The 19,760-nt window shown below is 40.2% G+C and overlaps 1 protein-coding gene across 4 annotated transcripts in view; it reads right to left on the bottom strand.

Moving 5' to 3' along the window:
- The window catches only part of B3GALNT2 (beta-1,3-N-acetylgalactosaminyltransferase 2), a 61,012-nt gene that overhangs the window by 16,827 nt on the left and 24,425 nt on the right, over positions 1–19,760 (bottom strand). For 3 of the 4 annotated variants that reach the window (XM_045437299.1, XM_045437298.1, XM_045437297.1), the window contains exons 4-6: positions 16,453–16,646; positions 11,793–11,888; positions 1,306–1,416 (exon numbers count right to left, since the gene is read on the bottom strand). In XM_045437299.1, coding sequence (XP_045293255.1) covers positions 1,306–1,416; positions 11,793–11,888; positions 16,453–16,646 — 401 coding nt within the window. The remainder of the gene's footprint in view (positions 1–1,305; positions 1,417–11,792; positions 11,889–16,452; positions 16,647–19,760) is intronic. The other variant, XM_045437300.1, reaches the window with a different exon arrangement.

Raw genomic sequence — 19,760 nt, 5'->3', positions numbered from 1 at the left:
GACACGGAATCCGAAGCAGCCTCTGTGAGCACAGAGCCTGATGCAGGGTTCAACTCACAAACTGAGGGATCATGACCTGAGCCTAAGTCAGATGCTTAACCAACTGAGCCACTCAGGTGCCCCAAGCAGGCAACATATTAAAGGCACTTGCCTTGGAAATAAGGTAAGAAAAGAATAAAGCTATCATTAAATTCCATAAAACATGTATCTTAAACAAAGGACTTTTTGTAATAAAGAATGAGATCCTAAACATGACCCACGAGGCTAAATCTGTAATTATATTTGAATTTGTGGATCTGTCCATCTATTGTCTTTCTTCCTCACTGGAGTAGAAGTCTCATGGTGGGCCAGGAGTGGTTTTCTAAATGGGTGACAACATACCACATAATATTCATTTCACATTCAGGAATTAATTCACGTAAATAAGATTAACATTAATGAGAATATACTAAGCTTCTGAAATGAAATGCCAAGTACTTTCCTAATCCTTGTACCACAGCATCAAGGAGAATGAAAGACTGTGTTTCTGACACCACCACAAACACCACTTGTTTACTGAAAGCTTATCATTTTAGGTCTGCCTACACCTGATCATCCCATATTTACTTTGAGAAATTCACCTGTCACTGTTTTAAATTTGAAGCAAATCTGAATAAAAGAAAAACACAAAGCAGAGATTCCAGCACTATAAATGAAAGCGAACGCTCCCTCTTATTTTTAATCTGTGCTATTTTAACTACCTACTGTGGGGTGACAGTGAATGTTCTGAATACTACTGAGCAAGTGTCCTTCAAGAACGCTAGCTTAAAAATTGAGAAATAATATATCACACGTTTTAAAAAGGACCCTATCCTGGGTGCCTGGGTGGCTCAATCGGTTAAGCGTCGGACTCTTGATCTCGGCTCAGGTTGTGATCTCACGGTTTGTGGGATGGAGCCCTGTGCTGGGCTCTGCGCCGACAGTAGGGAGCCTGTTTGGAATGCTCTCTCCCTTCCTCTCTGCCCCTGCCCCACTCATTCTCTGCTCCCTCCCTCTCAAAATAAATAAACTTAAGACAAAATAGAAAGGCACCTATCCTAAGGCAGAACTGTGTATTTACTTGGTTGGGGTCACACGATCGTAGAACATTGGAGCTGCTCAATTTCACTACGGTGACTCAGCACTTTCTGCCATACGTGCTTTAAAATACACACGATTCGCTGTTCCATACTCCCGGGGTTGATGTAAAAGTAAATTTAGAAACACTTCATGTATTAGAAAATGCTGAAGTATGCCGAACAACCTCAGGAAAGAAGGAGGGCTTACCGTCATGACTCTGAGAACTCCCCCGCCATCATTTACTGTCACTTTGTGCAGATTTCTTGACACGAGGCCCTGGAGGTCTTGGCTCTCCCACACGATTGTACCTTCAAAGCTCTTTTTGTGGAAAGATGAAGTAGAGTCAATTTCTTTATTGTTGTCATTGAGGTTTTAAGTAAGTTTTTCAAGAAAAATTAGTTTTTTTCCTAAGACCTATTGGTTAAATGTTTATCCCAGCTACTCCGACACTACTGTGGACATTTTTTGGTGTATACTCTCGAGTCATTTTTTTTTTTCATGCACATCTGAAAAAAACAAGTACAAAGAGTGTGGAGACAATTTTGCACACTGCTGTTTGCATTTCCCACTACACTGAAGCATCTCCTGAAGCTACCGCAGCTCTTAGAACCATCCTTTTTCGTATGTATCTAACATGCCATTGCATGCATGCATCCCGAGTCAAACACCTCCCTGCTGGCAGACATCTGGGCTCTATCAAATATCTAATATGGGTGCCTGGGGGGGCTCGGTCGGTTAAGCTTCCGACTTGGGCTCAGGTCATGATCTCATGATCCATGGGTTCGAGCCCTGTGTCGGGCTCTGAGCTCACAGCTCAGAGCCCGGAGCCTGCTTTGGATTCTGTGTCTCCCTCTCTCCCTGCCCCTCCCCCACTCACACTGTCTCTCTCAAAAATAAACATTAAAAAAAAAAAAAAAAGCTAATAAATCACGTTTTGGTGTAAATGTTTATTTTTCCCTAATAGTTTGTTTTGTTTTAAGGTAAATTTTCTGGGGTGAAATTACAGGGACAAGAAATAGAGATATTTTGTATGGATTTTGGACACAATGCCTAGCTGTTTTTTCAAAAGGAAATTATACTAATTGATAGCATCTTTCCCAATTTACAAAAATACCAACTGCACTATATTCTTCCAAGTATGGGATACTGGTAAAAGCAAAGAAGTTTAAATCAATTTAGTAGATTAAAAAAAACGATTCCTCATTTAATTGTGTTTCTTTTGATTTCTAGTGATGTTTATAAATTATAATAAATAATTTTGGGAATTCCTGACTCATACTTCTTCTGGGAATTCCTGACTCATACTTCTTTGCCATTTAGCTGCTGAGTTTTCTATTTTTCTTATTAATCTGTATTGTCTTGTAATCAATAATCCTGTGTATATATTACATGCTAAAACAGTTCTTCAGAATTGTTTGCCACTTAACACTATGGGTTGTTGTTTCTTCTTTTTAAATGAAAAGGTCCATAAGTTTTATCTTGTCAAACTTGACAAGCTTTTCCTTTGTGATTATTACTATTAACTTTTGGGCTTAGAAAGTTACACTCCCCTGCCCCAAGGTTTGATACACATTTACATTCCAGTCTCTTCTAATTTCTCAGTGGGTGCTCAGCTGCTCCCTTCTACTGCTCAGGCTACCTCCACGGTCAGCCCCCCAGAGAGGCTTGCTCTAGAGATCCAACGGAAGGCAGCCAGCTGCCACCTTTTCTCTACCACATCAGCCTTCTTTTCCTAATACCACTTACCACTCTGCTCTCCCTTGTTTACGTTCCTATTGTCAAACTAACTGCTCCCACTAGAATGCAAGCACCATGAGAGCAGGGATCTTGTCCGTTTTACCAACCACTAGGTCCCTGGCACCTAGAATGGCTTGACATACGACAGGCACCTGAAAAACATTCACTCAATGTTGAACTCAAAATTAATTGGAATGAATTTTGGTCTAGAGCACGAGACAAAAGATACAGCTTTAATATTCTTTAAAATTTTTCACATATTAAAATTAAGTGCTTTAGTGTCTCAGTTATCCAGGATTATAAGGAAATTATACGAAACTGAATTTGTCCAACAAGCTAGGCCAATGGTTTGAAAGTTTTTTGTTTTTGTTTTTGTTTTTAAAGCATTACAGCTTTTCTGTGGGAACAGATAAAAACACTGACAGAGTCCGGATTCCCCGCACAGTGTGTCACCTTGTCTTCAGCTAACGGATCCTTCTTCTGCATTGTTGGGGAGACTCCTGATATACATTGAGCAGCTCCAGGGTTCCTGAGAGCAGGCCCACACTCATACTGCGGGTCGTCACTGCCTGACCGTGACGAAAGAGAAAGCGGTGCCGACCTCACAGGGCTGTGCGCAGGGTCGGTGACAGCACGCACAGCATAGTGTCTTTGCTCAGCACAACAGAACTCTATGAGCCTTGGGAGGAACGCAGGCAGTGACGTGCCCCTTTAAAGATCTCACTGTCTTATCTTGGAAACAGGTGCAGATAATTTCTGTGTTCTCCCTGGGTGGCCTTAACTCTCTATTCAACTTGACATTCACCTCAACTCTGTAAAAATAAACAGCAATCCCACAGAAGAAAAACACACGACCGGGGAGAAATACACCAAATATGTTGGGAAACGGATGGATAACATCATATTCTGTTAGCTTTTCTATATTCTGTCAAGTTTTCAACAGTGAATATGTATTCTTTTCATGTGTTTTCATACTTTTATGATCAGGGAAAAAAATTTTAAACTAAACAAATGTATATGACGAAATAAATTTGGGGTCAATCTTCTTTCAGGCATGAGCCGTTCCTTAAGTTTTTGAATGTCTACTATGTAGCATGCTGCGGGCTATTCGAAGATTTGAAGAAATGCAATCGCTCGTATCTTCAGATCATCGCGATGTGCCACGACAGGTTCAGTAACAAAGGAGAGCCATCCTGCTCGAGGAGTTCAGACAAAATTTCAAATGACTGTGCCAACGGAGCTAAGTCTTGAAGGCATGAGTCAGAAAAGTGAGAGGCAGACGAAATAACACATCAAAAGGCAGACTTGAAAGAGCACCGCATGTTCAGAACAGTGGTAAGTACTTCAGTATTGCCGAAGCGCAAGGCTGAGGGAAGGAGACGTAAAAGGCAGCCTAAGGTCGCCTGTGGCTGCTGTAATGGAGAGTCTGTCCTTCATCTTGAAGGCGGTAGGAGGCGCTTAAGTTTGCCAGGCCAAGAGTGACACGTCATAGCTGCGATTTAGAAAGGTCACTCCGGCAGCAGCACAGCCCCAGAGCAGCTGGCAGGGAGAAGGGGAACTATCACAGGAGTCCAGGCGAGAACAAGTAAGACTGCCTTCCGAGAAACTGAAGGAGACAGAAATCTATGGAAAAATACTCAAGCTCATAGACTGGAAGCATTAATGTGGTTAAAATGTCCACACTACTCAAAGCAGCCTACAGATTCAATGCAATCTCTACCAAAATTTCAACGGCTTTTTCACAGAAATACAATAAATAATAGTAAAATTCGTAGGAAACCAACCAAAAAGACCCCAAATAGCCAAAGCAATCTTAAGAACGGAGGTGGGGCACCTGGGTGGCTCAGTTGGTTAGGCGTCCGATTCTTGATTTCAGCTCAGGTCGTGATCTCGCGGTTTGTGGGATCAAGCCCCACATCAGGCTCTGTGCTGAGTGCAGGGCCTGCTTGGGATTCTCTCTCTCACTCTCTCTCTGCCCCTCCCCTGCCCCCCTGCCCTCTCTCTCTCTCTCTCTCTTAAATAAATAAACATAAAAAAAAAAAAAAAAAAAGAACAGAGCTGGAAGCATCATGCTTCCTGGTTTCAAACTATATTATAAAGCTATTGTAATCAAGCAGCATGGTTTTGGCAAAAAACTGACACAAAGATCAGCGGAACAGAAGAGAGAGCTGAGAAATAAACCCACGCACATACAGTCAATTAATTTACAGAAGAGAAGGTAAGAATATACAATGGGGGAAAAGGACAGTCTCTTCAATAGATGGTGTTGGGAAAACGGGACAGCCACATGCAAAGGAATGACACTAGAACACTACCTTGTACTATACACAAAAGTCAACTTAAAATGGATTAAAGACATGAACATAAGACCTGATCCCATAAAACTCCTAGAAAAAAATGGGTAGTAAGCTCCTTGACACTGGTCTTGGCGATGATTTTTTGGATTTGAGACAAAAGCAAATGCAACAAAAGCAAAAATAAACAAGTGGGACCACACTGAACCACAAAGCTTCTGCACAGCAAAGGAAATCATTGACACAATGAGAAGGCAACCTATGAATGGGAGAAAATATTTGCAAGGAGTTAATATCCAAAATATATAAAGAACTCCTACAATTCAATAGCAAAAATCCAAATAATCCAATTAAAATATGGGCAGAAGATCTGAACAGACACGTTTCCAAAGACAACATGTAGGCAACAGATACATGAAAAGATGCTCCACATCACTCACCGTCAGAGAATGAGGTTATCCCCTCACACCAGTTAGAGTGGTGACTACCGTCAGAGAGACAAATAGAACAAGTGTGTTGACAAGGATGTGTAGAAAAGGGAAACAGTGGCTGTAGCCACAGTGGAAAACAGTATGGAGGGTCCTGAAAAAAGTAAAAATACGACTACCCTACGATCCAGTAATTCCACTCCTGGGTATTCATCCAAAGGAAATGAAAACACTAACTTGAAAAGATATCTGTGCCACCATGTTCACTGCATATTATTTACAACAGCCAAGACGTGGAAGCAACCTAAGAGTCCGCAGGTGAACAGATGAAGAGAATGTGATGCACACACATGCACGCACATGCACACACAGAGGAAAATTATTCAGCCATAAAAAGGAAGGAAACCTTGCCGTTTCCAACATGGATGGAACTTGAGGTCATCATGCGTAAGTGAGGTAAGTTAGACAAAGACAAATACCGTATGATTTCACTTATATGTGGGACCTAAAGTTTTTTTTAAAAGCCAAAAACAAAACACTGAGCTCATAGATGCAGAGAACAGATGGGTGGTTGTCAGAGGCAGGGTCTGGGCAGATGCGCAAAACGGCAGAAGGGAGTGAAAAGGTACAAATTTCCAGCTATACAATAAATAAGTCCTGGGCATGTAATCCTGTGCGGCACAGTGACCACAGTTAATAATGCTGTATTGTGTACCTGAAGATGTCTAAGAGAGTCTACCTTAAAAGTTCTCATCACAAGAAAAAAAAACGGAACTGTGGAGATGGCCGTGAAGTAGGCTTAGTGAGACCATTTTGCAGTACCGAATCATTATGTTGTACACCCGAAACCAATACGTTATATGTCAATTACATCTCCATTAAAAAAAAAAAAAAAGACTGGCTTCTGAGCTGAATGAAATGCTTACATTAAAGGAAACAATGTCTCTAATAACTGAGATGTGCTCTGGGGTTGAAGCTGGTAAAATCGATACCTTAAAACAATGTATCAAGTGGCCAAACCCAAAAAAGCTGGTGAAGAGAGAAATCTGGCAATGTAGCAATGTCCAGTGGGAGAAAGACCCAGGAATTGGAAGATATAAAGCATCCTATCACATCCTACCTGAATGAGCCACGTCCCACTGTTGTAATCGAATTCAATGATCAAACCAAGCAAGCACCGTTCAGATTTGGGTTTTTTGGTGCCTGAGATCCCAGTTAGGAGATCCCCAGGTAGGGGTCATGACTTTCAAATTAAATAAGCTAACACCCATTCAAGATGAATGAATGGACATTCTGGTTTACAAACTGGTCTTCTGTGAATTTATTCAGTGTCAGTGAGAATCTGATCATCTCCGAGTGAGCTAACCGGAAGGTCAGGACTAGACCTGAGAGCTAACTGTGAGACCCCTGGCAACAGGAGGCTGCTCTGGGTTAATCATGTGTCTTTTTCCTGGCAAAATAGTCTCTTGCCCTCGGTGTACTTTCCTCTAAAACTTTAATAGTGATAAAGTTTGGAAGAACTGATACCAGATCTGTTCAGGAGAAGAACTGATAGGATTTAGTGAGTGCCTGGATATGAGAGTTGAGGATAAATCCCACAATTCTGGTTTGGGTGTCTTGGAAAAAAGATACTAGTACCCAATACTGAAAATACAGGGAAAGAGGAGAACAGATGGGATGGAGATGATATGACAATAATAATAATAAATTGTATATATTATTACTATTATGACATCACCATTAGAATGCCCCTGGGACATTCACGTGGAGAAGTCCAGTTGGCAGAAGTGTGTACCTAAGAGAAATGTGGGCTATAGTTGGATTTAAGAGCCATTAGCAAACAGGTGGTGATGGATAGAGTTTGCCTTGGAAGAAGGAGTAAAACAAACAGAAAGCTGGGATCAAATCCGAACGATTAAGAGCAAAGCGAGAGGGGCACCTGGCCGGCTCCGTTGGTGGAGCGTGAGACTCTTAACCTAGGGGCTGTGAGTTTGAGCTCCACCTTGGGTGTAGAGATCACTTAAAATCTTTTTTAAAAAGAGGAAAACAAGGAGGGAGATAATGAAGTCCCCAGGGAAGAAGGACTGGGCCGGATGTGGCTGCACCAGAAGCACGTGTATCATATAAGCAAAGAGCAAGATGCAGTCAGGTAAGCTAAGGACAGAAAGTGTGCCTTGGAGTTGGGTCCCTGGAATCTTAGTGACTGCAGTTTCAGATGAACCATATACTAACTAAAAGCTATAATGACCAAATAAGAATGCTTCTCCTTGAAGCTGCGTATCTGGAAACTATGACAAAACAAGTGATTCTCTGTCCTGTCCGCTCAACGGACACTTGATGTTTACGTGCCTCGCTGTTTCCTGTGGCTCCTGTTGGCACCCAAGGGCACCCCCGGGATCGGGTTATGATAACAACAGCAACAGTGCGGACTACACTGAGGACTTGCCAGAAGAACTCATTGGCCCCCAAAACGATCCTGCTTCATTCGCTGAACTTCCACAACCCTGCAGTTACCAGGGAAGCGGGGAGCTGTGTGTTCTCCCCCTTTGCTGCACCTGTTCCTCCTCCATGTCACAGCTCAATTTCTACCTCTGGCTTCTCTCACATGCCCTCCTGGCTCTGATACAAAGGAATCAGAAAGCCAGGGATCTCTTCAGATGAGAAACAACTTGTTTATGGCAATTCCCTGCAAAAGCCCTGAAACCCAAACAGGAGCTAGGAAAAACAGCATGGCGTAAGTTGGAAAAGTGAGATCTCGTACGTCATCTCACCCATAATGCTAGCACGCTCTCTGCAACCCCTTTTCCGTGTTAATTCTTTTCTGTCCTGTTTCTAACTTCCCCTCCAAACCAACAGATGGGCTTAAATCTATAGTATTTTTGCACCTGTAAAAAAACTTTAACAATTTTCTTACGGACTGGAGAAATGATTACAGCCAAAGAACTTCAACTTTCATAAACAGGAAGTGTGTAAGTACCCAAACTGCTAACAATTATGTCTCTAGTGACTCAGGTGAACAAAAATAGTCTTTTCATTGAAATTAGTTTCAGGTTTCAACTCCACTATTAACGAAAATACGAAATTAGAGACGTATTTTAAGAGAAGCACATAGCAGTCTCCATTTAAATCTGTGACTCCCACGGAGATTTATGCTTTAGTGAGTCACACAATGAAGACATTACAGGAGACCTGCTTACTTGACAAGCTCTACTGCTGACACGTTACTCCAGGAGACTCAAGTGTGGAGGGAATAAGATGATGAACAAATCATCATCTACTCTCTCGAAAATGGCACAAATGATGTTTTTCTTCTGTCATTCTGTGCTGATGGTATGCAGGCAAACCATTCATCGCTATCGTTTCTCCTGTGTTAATAAGCCTAATTAGGCTTGAAGCAACAAAAATGAGTATCTATGCACAATTAAACGTGATTTCAACAAAAACAGGAGTTTGTGTAAAAGGACAGAATTTTTAAAGAGTGTTTTGTTTTTACAAAGCTGATATATATTTATTACAGAACACTTAGAAAATACACAAAAAGAAGAAAATAAAAGTCATCCATAATCCTACCTCCTCACCATGAGGTATAGCCACTGTTAAATAACTGCATGCTTAAAAATTTTTTTTTTAAGTTTATTTATCTTTGACAGAGAGAGAGAGAATGTGTGAACGTGAGCTAGGGAGGAGCAGAGAGAGAGGGAGACACAGAATCCGAAGCAGACTCCAGGCTCCGAGCTGTCAGCACAGAGCCTGATACGGGCTCGAACTCACAAGCCGTGAGATCATGACCTGGGCCGAAGTCAGACGCTTAACCAACTGAGCCACCCAGGCGTCCCATGCATGTTTTTAAAAAAAAAATATTACTTAGAAGTAGTGAAAAGTAAAAAGTCAATTTTGCTTGAACCTTAAAGTGACAAGGATCACCAGGTCATGGAGATGAAAAATCTTTTTTTTTTTCTTTTTAAATCTTAACTAAGATGGCCACTCACCATCCCAACATTTAGTATCTATTGCTAGATCACCATCCTGACCTCAAGCCAGTTTTTATTTTGAAAAACTTCAAAGCTACAGCAAAGTGGAAATTAACTCCCAAATCACCTAGACTCACCAGGCGTCAACATTTGGCCACATCTGCTTTATCTCTGTTTACACATGCATTTTTTTGTTGTTTGCTGTTGAAAAACTTCAAAACAAAATGTGGACATCATGACATCCAACATGTATTTCCAAAGAACAAGGACATTCATTCTAACAGAAAGTAGTAATTTTTGTGGACTAATATAAATTCTTAATTCCTTCCAGCTGACCAAGATAATGGGCCAGACTCCATAAAACTGATTAGCCTGAAGTATCAAAGCTTATTTTCTTCCTCTTTGCCCCACACTGTGACTCCCTCCTCTTTTTGTTTTTTAAAGTTTATTTATTTGGGAGAGACAGAGACAGTGCATGCAGGGGAGGGGCAGAGAAAGAGGGAGAGAGAGAATCCCAGGCAGGCTCCGTGCTGTAAGCGAGGAGCCCAATGTTCCTTTCATGAACAGGACAGTCCCTACAACAAAGAATTATCTGGCTCAAACTGCTGATGGTGGCAAAATTTAGACACTCTTTAAGAGGAAGGGGTCAGGGGTGCCTGGGTGGCTCAGTCGGTTAAGCATCCTACTCTTGGCTTTGGCTCAGGTCGTGATCTTATGGTTAGTGAGTTCGAGCCCCACATCGGGCTTGCTGCTGTCAGCCTGTCAGCACAGAGCCCGGCTTCAGATCCTCTGTCCCCCCTCACTCCCTCCCCCGCTTGTGCTCTCTCAAAAATAAATAAAAACATTAAAAAAAATTAAAATAAACAAATAAATAAACACAAACCAAAGAATGGCTTCCTCAAAAGCTGAGATCTAATACGTAGCATAGCTAAGCCACTACTCTTAATTAGAAGATACCTTTTACGGTACATCATGTAACAAAGAAAAAAGTTCATATATGAAATTAGAAGGAATACAAGGACACAGGAAAATAGGCATTCTCATATAATGCTGATGATGACTCAAACTGATACAAACTGCTAAGCTGCCCTCCAGAAAGAAATCGTATGCCTCAAAAATTCGTAGAAAGTCCAAACCGACAACTTACTCTAAGAAAACAACGTTACATACACCAAAGAGGAAGGAGCATGAGGATGCTTGCTACTGGTTATTGTGTAACACTGAGAAATTGGAAATTTTTTCCCAGTGCATTTTAGTTTCGCTTTTATTTAAAATGTTTTTAAGCAGAAGTTCATGTACAGGTGAAATGAAGGAGATCCCTTTCACATCTACAGAATTTACATAGATAGTTCCAACTACTTGTACTTAACTCGAAAGATCCACAGCGTACTGTAAGATGTGTTGCAAAAGTAAACAGAACCCACAAGACCAGTGGTAGGAAAATGTCTCTTGGTTAGCCTGCAGAACCGATCAGCTGTCTAGCTTCCACGTTTTAGCTCGCCTTTGACGTTGCGGCATGAACTCTACAGGATATCTAAAGTGACTCCCAGAGATGCTTGGGAAACTGATCCCTACCGTGGTTCCGAAGCAATGAACTGAGGAATGGACTCAGAACAGACTGAACCAGCCTGGAAAGGCTGAAGCTGATGGATGAGCGATCTGTTCGTGCCCAACCGTGCAAGGCTCAGCAGCCAAACTGTGGCTTCACGGCAGGACTGATGAGGCGCTTGGCAGGTGGGTGAGGGGATCTCTAGAACACATGTGCTTAAGACTGGACCTAGAAGGATCTAGAAGGGGACAGCTCTTTTCAGACATGTTCCATAACCTGGAGAGCTTTATTCATCTTGGAATTGTGGCCGATTTCTCTGCAATTATCCTGTCTGCACTCACCACCCCCATCTTTAGGTTAAGTGAACTACCTGACTTATTCAAATGGTGTCTGCATCTGGTGTTTCCATCAGCCCGTACCTATTATTATCCTTTGGCATTAAAACAGTCATGCCGTACTCTGCTAAATAAACCATGGCAACATGAATGCTTTCCAAAGAGTGTGGTTTGGCAGCCCCTGGGGCATCCTGGAGCTCCGTGGCAGTCCGATGCAGAGAGCCACATCTCCGTACATAATACACGCACTGCGGTAGCCTCACCTACACTCTGGAGAGCTGTCCTCATACAACAAAAAACGGAGTGCCTGTCTCTGCAGAACGTAACCTGGCCTACGAAGGACTGAACTGGTATCAAAGCCTCTTCCTTATCCCCCATACCTCGGGCAAGATGAACTGCTCCACAGGCTTGTACCACAGCTTGTTCACCTGCACACCACAGCTCGGAGGACTAAAACGGGCCACGAAGAGGGCCTCCTACGAATGGCGGGGAGGGGGAGGAGGAGGCAAGAAATAGGAAAAAAAACAAAAAGAAAAGACTTCGTGTTAGTACATCTGCAGCAAGTTTGCAAACATCTTCTGTCTTGGTCAGCATAATTCTCGATGGCCCAGCCACAGTTAATACCGGTCTCCTGTCATTTAGACATCATTTGCGTTTTCCAGTGAAATCGTGGTTATTAAATAGGTATTTAAGATAACGAAAGTTGTCATGAAGTTCTAAAACACTAACTAGGGGCGCCTGGATGGCTCAGTTGGTTAAGCATCCGACTTCAGCTCAGGTCATGATTTCGCGGTTCCTGAGTTCGAGCCCCACATCAGTCTCTGTGCTGACAGCTCAGAGCCTGGAGCCTGCTTTAGATACTGTGTGTCAGCTCTCTCTGCCCCTCCTGCACTCATGCTGTCTTTCAAAAATAAATAAACATTTAAAAAAATGTTAAAAAAATCCGAAAGTAATCCTAATTTCTAGATCAGGATAACGGTGGAATCCAGAGACCTGCTGTTTTAGTTATGTGTTTTGAGTTTTTGTATCAGTGAAACTTAACCACAATAAAACATAAACTCCCATACCTGAGTCATTTCATAAAGCTCTCTCACTGTAATCATAATGGCTGGAATCATTAGTAGGATTTGTTCCCTCCTGCTTACATTTATGTAATTAAGCACATTCACTAACTACAGATTCTTTAGAAAAGGCAGGAATAGGACAAAATGCAAAAAAAATAAATCTAATCTTAAATTGATTTACATATTTACTGGTTGCTCTCTAACACCGTATCTGTTACTAACAATTAACTTTCAAAATAATACAAAAGTAAGTTTAATGATGTCTAAAAAAACTGAGTTCTTCTATAGATAACAATTCTATAGATAACAATTATGAACACTGGACAAAACCAAAAAAAAAAAAAAAATGATCTGAAGGCATTGGAATGTGAACAGGCTGAAACTGGAGGAAAATCAATACTAGGAAGTATGGCACATTAAAAAAAAAAAAAAAAACATTTTTTAAATGGTTCTTAGTCTGAAGGCACACCTTGCAAGGGCAACTAGAAATTCTAATTAAAAACTGCCATTATTCTGGTTGAAAAAAATCAAAGGACAGAGTTGGGATAAACACACCAGCTACAAAGTGAGGAAAATCCTGAAAAGTAAAGGGTCAAAAAGAGAGAATCCTAAATTCTTCATATAAATTCTGCCCAAATCTGTGGCTGACTCAGAATCATGACAGCCACATTCAAAGCGGAATCCAAGTAGCCCATCAAAGTCCCAAAGAACTGAACAGAGATTTCAGCTGCTGCCCACTGCAAAGGAGAAAAAGTCTAAAGTCTCTCTCAGCCAATGTAGCTGCCTGCCTAAAACAAAACAAAACAAAAAAAATCAACACTCTGCATGGAATATAATTGGATCCAGAGATCCTGCAATGAATTATTCACACTATCTAGGATATAATCCAAAGTTACTTGAGAAAAGATACACAAGGGAAATGTTATCCATGCTCAAGAGAAAAGATGATAATCAATGGAGACAGATTTCAACATGATTCAAATACTAGAATAAACAGACAGTATTTTAAAGCCATTATTATAACTAATGTCAAAGCTGCAAAGAAAATATGGTCAAATATGAATGAACAGGAAATTTCAGAGAAATAAAACTACAAAAGAGAGTTAAAGGGAAATTCTAGAACTGAGAAGGACAATATCTAAAATAAATTCACTGGCAAGGCTTAACAGCAGATTTGAGATGCCAGAAGAGTCAGTGAATTTGAATACAGATTAATGGAAATGATCAAATCTGAAAAACAGAAAAAAAGTTCTAATATACATGTAATTGGAATCCCGAAATCAGTGGAGAAATGGGGTTGAGCAAAATTTTTTGAAGATGTAATAGCTGAAGGTTTCCCAAATTTGGTAAAAGACAAACTTACAGATTCAAGAAAGTTGGCAAACCCTAAGCAGAATAGACACAAAGAGAAAGCCACACCAAAGTGCAACACAATGTAGCTGCTTTTAAAACCAAATATAAAGAGAAAATCTTCACAGCAGCCAGGAAAAGCAGGCAAAAACCACATAACATATATCCTCCCGGGGGCAGTATGAAAGCTAGTTGGCTGAACACCAGACACAATGGAGGCCAGAAAATACTGAGCTGACATCTTAAAAATATTGAAGAGAAAAAAAAATCAATCCATAATTTCTATATCCAGAAAATATTCCATAAGAAAAAAAGGAGAGGGAGGGGACAGAATAAAAGCAAAATAAAAACATTTTCAGAAAAATGAAAACTAAGCAAATTCATTACCAGTAAACTTGCATATTCAGGAAACTTCAATATTCAGGAAGGAATGAAGAGCACCGGATAAGGTAAATATGTGTGTGGGCAAATATAAAAGATTATACCTTCTCTAAATTACTTTCATACACATTTAACTGTATTTTTTTTTTTTTTAATGTTTACTTGTTTTTGAGAGAAAGATAGAGGGACAGTGCGAGCCGGAGAGGGGCAGAGAGAGAGAGAGAGACAGAATCCAAAGCAGGCTCCAGGCTCTGAGCTGTCAGCACAGAGCCTGATGCAGGGCTTGAACACACAAACGGTGAGATGACGACCTGAGCCGAAGTCGGATGCTTAACCGACTGAGCCACCCAGGTGCCCCCACATTTGGCTGCTTAAAGCAAAAGTTGTAACGCTGTATTGTTCTTATATTTTACATGAAAGGGTACACATTAATTTTAACAACAAAGAAAAGTTTAAGATGTGTATTATAGTCTTTCCGTAAACCACACACACACAAAAATAGTAATACAAAGACTGTAGCTGAAAGGACAACAGAGAAATTAAAATGGAATTCTAAAAAATATTCAAACCCAAAGAAGGCAGGAAAAGAGGCACAGAGAAATGAAAAACAGTGGAACAAACAGAAAACAAATAGCAAAATGAAAAACAGAAATCTAACCACTTCAAGAGCTGCATTAAATGTAAATGGATAAACACTCCATGTAAAAAAGTAGAGATTCTCAGACCGGATAAAAAGGAAGACCCAACTACATGCTATTCTCAAGAAACACAATTTCTAGCAACATAAAAAAAAAAAAAAAAAAAAATGATATATCTTGACCAAGATGAATAGGAGGTCGGCTTAACATTTCAAAACCAAAAAATGTAATTCATCCCACTAACAGAATAAAAAATAAATAAGAACCCTGGAAACATTCTATATGCCCACTATCAGGAGAACAGAAAACATATTGCTGGAATACAACTCAGAAAAAAAAAAAAAAGGAAAAGGGATGGGGCGTTGGGTGGCTCAGTTGGCAGAATTTGCCCTCTTGGTCTCAGGTCTCAAGTCCCACATTGGGCATAGAGCTCACTTAAAAAAAAAGTAAAAGGGAAGGGAAAATTCACTAATACATACAAGAACATGTATGGGTTACAAAAACACACTGAGTGAAAAAAGCCTTACACAGGAGAGTACTTTTTGATTCTATTTACATATAAAATCCCACAAGAGGCAAAACTAGTCAATGGTAACAGAAAAGAAAAAAAAAAAAAAAGGCTACCTCTAGGAAAGGCACAAGGAGACAGGAGTTTCGTTTACACAACCTTATGCAGTTTAAACTGACTGAGGGGTGCCTGGCTGGCTCAGTCGGAAGAGCACGTGACTCTTGATCTCGGGGTCGTGAGTTCAAGTCCCATGTGGGGTGTAGAGATTTCTTAAATAAACTTTAAAAAAGTAAATAAATAAAAATTAAAAACCACAAACAAACATTAAAGTCTAATTAATGGCATGTATGCTGAAGTGTTTAGGGCCAAAGTGTACTGATGCCTGACATTGACTCTGAAATTCAGTAAGGAAAAAAAAAAAAAGATCGAGAAACAACTATGTACATGATAAAGCAAATGCAGCAAAATATTAACTACTGTAGAAATTAGGTAGATACATGGGTGTTCACTGTAGAATTCCGCCAACATTTCTATAGTTTAAAACCCACAAATGGATCTTTTCAAATGCAATTCCTCACTGACATACTCTTTCAGATATGCTCTGTGAACAAATCAGATTTCCCCACATATCAGGAACACAGTAAGCCCAGCTGTTTTAAAGTTTCATTCCCTCTACATCCTCATTACAAAAGACCTTTGAAGCAGCTGTCAGCCTTGCATTATAGCGACAGACTTTCAGGCTTGGAACAGAGACAATAATACTCGCTTATACCCCAGAGTCCCAAAGTTTTTACGTTCACTATCAACTTTTGTAATTCCTTAGGCTTTAGGGGATTTTCGGTTGGGAATTTCTAATCTGGTCCAATTTTTTTCTTTTCTAGATACAAGACATTTATTATTCATTGGTATTCTCTTCCCAAACCAGCATATTAATATATTATGCTATCGTGTATCCAATAAGCAAGGGAAGTCTTCCAACCACAGGTAATTATGTAGTCTCCCAATCTGCTATATGCCATGAGGAAAAAGCTGGTGTTTTTTAAAAAGAAAACTGGGGGAAATTTGTAAAAAAAAAAAAAAAAACCAAAACAGTGCATACCTCTTGTTCTGCCTGATAAAGCTTGACAGTGATGTTCCTCTGGAAACCCACATCGCTGGCGTCATAAAACACCCCAAGACTGGTAATAACAATCGGGTAGAGGACTCGGAAGGTCACGCTGACAACCTGGTCCTCAGAAATTCCTGATGAGGTGTCTTCAGAAAGACTGAATGCCTCGATTTCCTGGTTCAAAACTAAGGATGTAAGGAGAAAAGGAGTTTTATGTAACCAAAGAAATATAATCTTATAATTCACAAATGACAGTAATTAAAAAAACTCTCCAGAAATATGGCTGCTTCCAGGAACAAAAACAAACTTATTTTGAAATTTAAGAATGAAGTTCTCACCCACATCTTGGTAAAATATTTAATTATCAGAACAACTTTAGTAAGTTTTTGTATACACATGTGGGCATATATATGTCCAAACGCCACAGAGGAATATTATCAAAGGCATCTATCTATTAGGAAAGGTTGGATAAACAGGGATATTAAAAACAGTACCTAATGCACTCATAAATAATGAGAAAATTTAGTCTTGCTCTGCAAATTCCAAAATTCCTATTTCTTGCTGGGCAATTTAAAATATTTGTGATGTCGCTGGGGTGCCCGGGTGGTTCCATCAGTTAAGCACCCGGCTTCGGCTCAGGTCATGATTTTGCGATTCGTGAGTTTGAGCCCCGCGTCGGACTCTGTGCTGACGGCTCACAGCCTGAAGCCTGCTCAGATTCTGTCTCCCTCTCTCTCTACCCCTCCCCCACTAGCACTCTGTCTCTCTCTCTCTCCCTCAAAAGTAAATAAACATGAGAAAAAAACTAAAAAATAAGTAAAAAATAAAAAAATAAAATACTTGTGATGTCATAAGACAAAAGTACTTGAAATCACTTCCAATAACGCTGAAAAACCCTATGCAATACTGGTAAAAGAGGAGCACATCACACACAGTAAGCATTTCATCACATCCCATGCACCAGGCCCCATCACGCTTACATCTTCACAACTGCTACGTGGTATGGCATTATCTGGCACTGTAGGTTACGATACTGAGGCCTGGTGATTTCAGTGACTCACTCAAGGTCACAGAAAGTGGCAGAGCCAGGAATCAACCCCAGGTTTATTGACTTTGAACTCAGTGCACTTTACACTCCCTGGTCTAAATCAAAGCCAAAAACTGTCCTTTTCAAATAACATTTTTAATGACCATAAATGAATCAGGCCCGATTACATGAAGGAGTTCACATGGCTGAGAACATCGGTGCCACTTTGTGAAGTAATATAAAGACCTATTCTACAAGATTTTCTCAAAGTCCTTTGTATCTTTTAGAGCTGTGGCTTTCCAATTTTGCTGCTCACACAACCCGATCAGTTAAACACATTTGTATACACACTCATATATTTACTTACAAAATATGCACATATATTACTGTTACCAGTGTGCTCAGTCTTTATAAATATTACGTTTTATTTTCAGTTAAATAGAAATTCAGTCTTCTTCTGACACCCAGTGGATCATTTGGATCCCTACCTAAGAATTTCTAGAATGCTCTTTTACACTTAACAGATGCTCAATAAAATGTGACTAAGTGGAATCAATTGCTCCTACTCAATTACATACATGAGCAGGAGGGTGAAAAGGGAGGATACACTTTTTATCATGAGCTGGGCAAACACTGGCCAGGGAGTCTAGACGCTAAATAAACTGGATGATGGCAGAAGTTTTTCTTTCTCATACACTCAGTAAATTTAAGATATTGAAAATATAAGCATGTATGTTAAAGGCCAACAGGTTAAGCATATTATAACATAATTACATATCTATTTAAAACAGATGGACCTTGGACTTCAGGCTACCTAGACACAGGAAACTGTGTTACTTTGATAATGCTATTCATCAACTCTTCTACACAGCCAGAGTATCATGATGATGATTAGTGCTCATGATGACCTTAAGGTATTAAAATAAACCTAAATGCTGTCTGAGTCATCAAAAATGATAAAATTAGATTCAATATAAATTTAGTTAGTCATATTTTCTAAAAATTTGTAAGCTAAGTATTACATACATGAAAATCTTCTATTAATCGACAGCTCCACTCTTTTACTATTAATGAATAGTAACCCTTAAAATAATAAAAGCCTGGTTAATTTAAGGTGAGATTTTTAAAAATTTGATTTGGTTTTGGATTTCAAATGTAATTCGTTCTAGGCTACTCTTACATCATCGGTAATACATTTTATTAGGTTCATGGTCCCTCTGGGACTACAGTGCAAGCGAAGGGACCTTCTCTCCAGAGAAACACAATTGCCCATGAAACTGTAATTGCAACATTAACTAAAAGATTGGGAGTAAGAAACCTCTGCTTTACGCTACAGACCTGAAAATACGGTACAATTTATTTAAAAAGCTGATTGAAACTGAACTTTATAAAAGGCAGGTTCTTTAAAATAAAATTAACTACCTACTACGTCCCAAGAACTATTCTAAATGTTATACGTATCTACCAACTTATTTCATCCAGTCCCTATGAGGTAAGAACTTTCATGTCCACTTTATGGATGATGAAACTGAGGCACGGGGCGCCTGGGTGGCTCAGTCTGTTAAGCGTCCGACTTTGGCTCAGGTCACGATCTCATGGTTTGTGGGTTCGAGCCCTTTGTCGGGCTCTGTGCTGACAGCCCGGAGCCTGGGGCCTGCTTTGGATTCTGTGTCTCCCTCTCTCTGCCCCTCCCCAGCTTGCTCATTCTCTCTCTCAAAAATGAATAAACATTAAAAAAAAAGGAAACTGAGGCACAAAACAGGTAAATAATTGATCAAAGGTCACACTTAGAAAAGGCAGAGCCTAGATTTAAAGCCATGAAGCCAGACTCCAAAGCCCACACACTTAACTATCGCTACCTATAAAAGCGAGGTGTATATAATCATACAGGTTTGACAAATCTCAAAATACCAGAAGTCACAATCAGCACATTTAAGACTGAAAAGTTTAATCTTCCTTAGAAACACAGTTGAAAATAGGAAATGTGGATGAAGAAAGATAAACGGTTATACAGTCCACAATTACCTAAAATCGGTTCCCTGGTAACAAAGGGAACCCAATCAGGACCATCTCTCTGCCTCATTAGAACTCCCAGAAATCTTGAACTATAAGGAATGCGAAATATTACTCATACTTAAAATTTTGGGGGGCAGCTGGTGGCTCAGTTGGTTAAGCGTCCAACTTGAGCTCAGGCCTGATCTCACTGTTTATGCGTGCAAGACCCGCATCGGGCTCCGTGCTGACAGCTCAGAGCCTACAGCCCCCTTCGGAT

This window comes from Leopardus geoffroyi, chromosome D2, assembly GCF_018350155.1.
Source record: "Leopardus geoffroyi isolate Oge1 chromosome D2, O.geoffroyi_Oge1_pat1.0, whole genome shotgun sequence".
In the NCBI taxonomy this organism is placed as follows: Eukaryota; Metazoa; Chordata; class Mammalia; order Carnivora; family Felidae; genus Leopardus; species Leopardus geoffroyi.
Note: the sequence above shows the minus strand (reverse complement) of the source record. Positions and strands in the feature narration are given on the sequence as shown.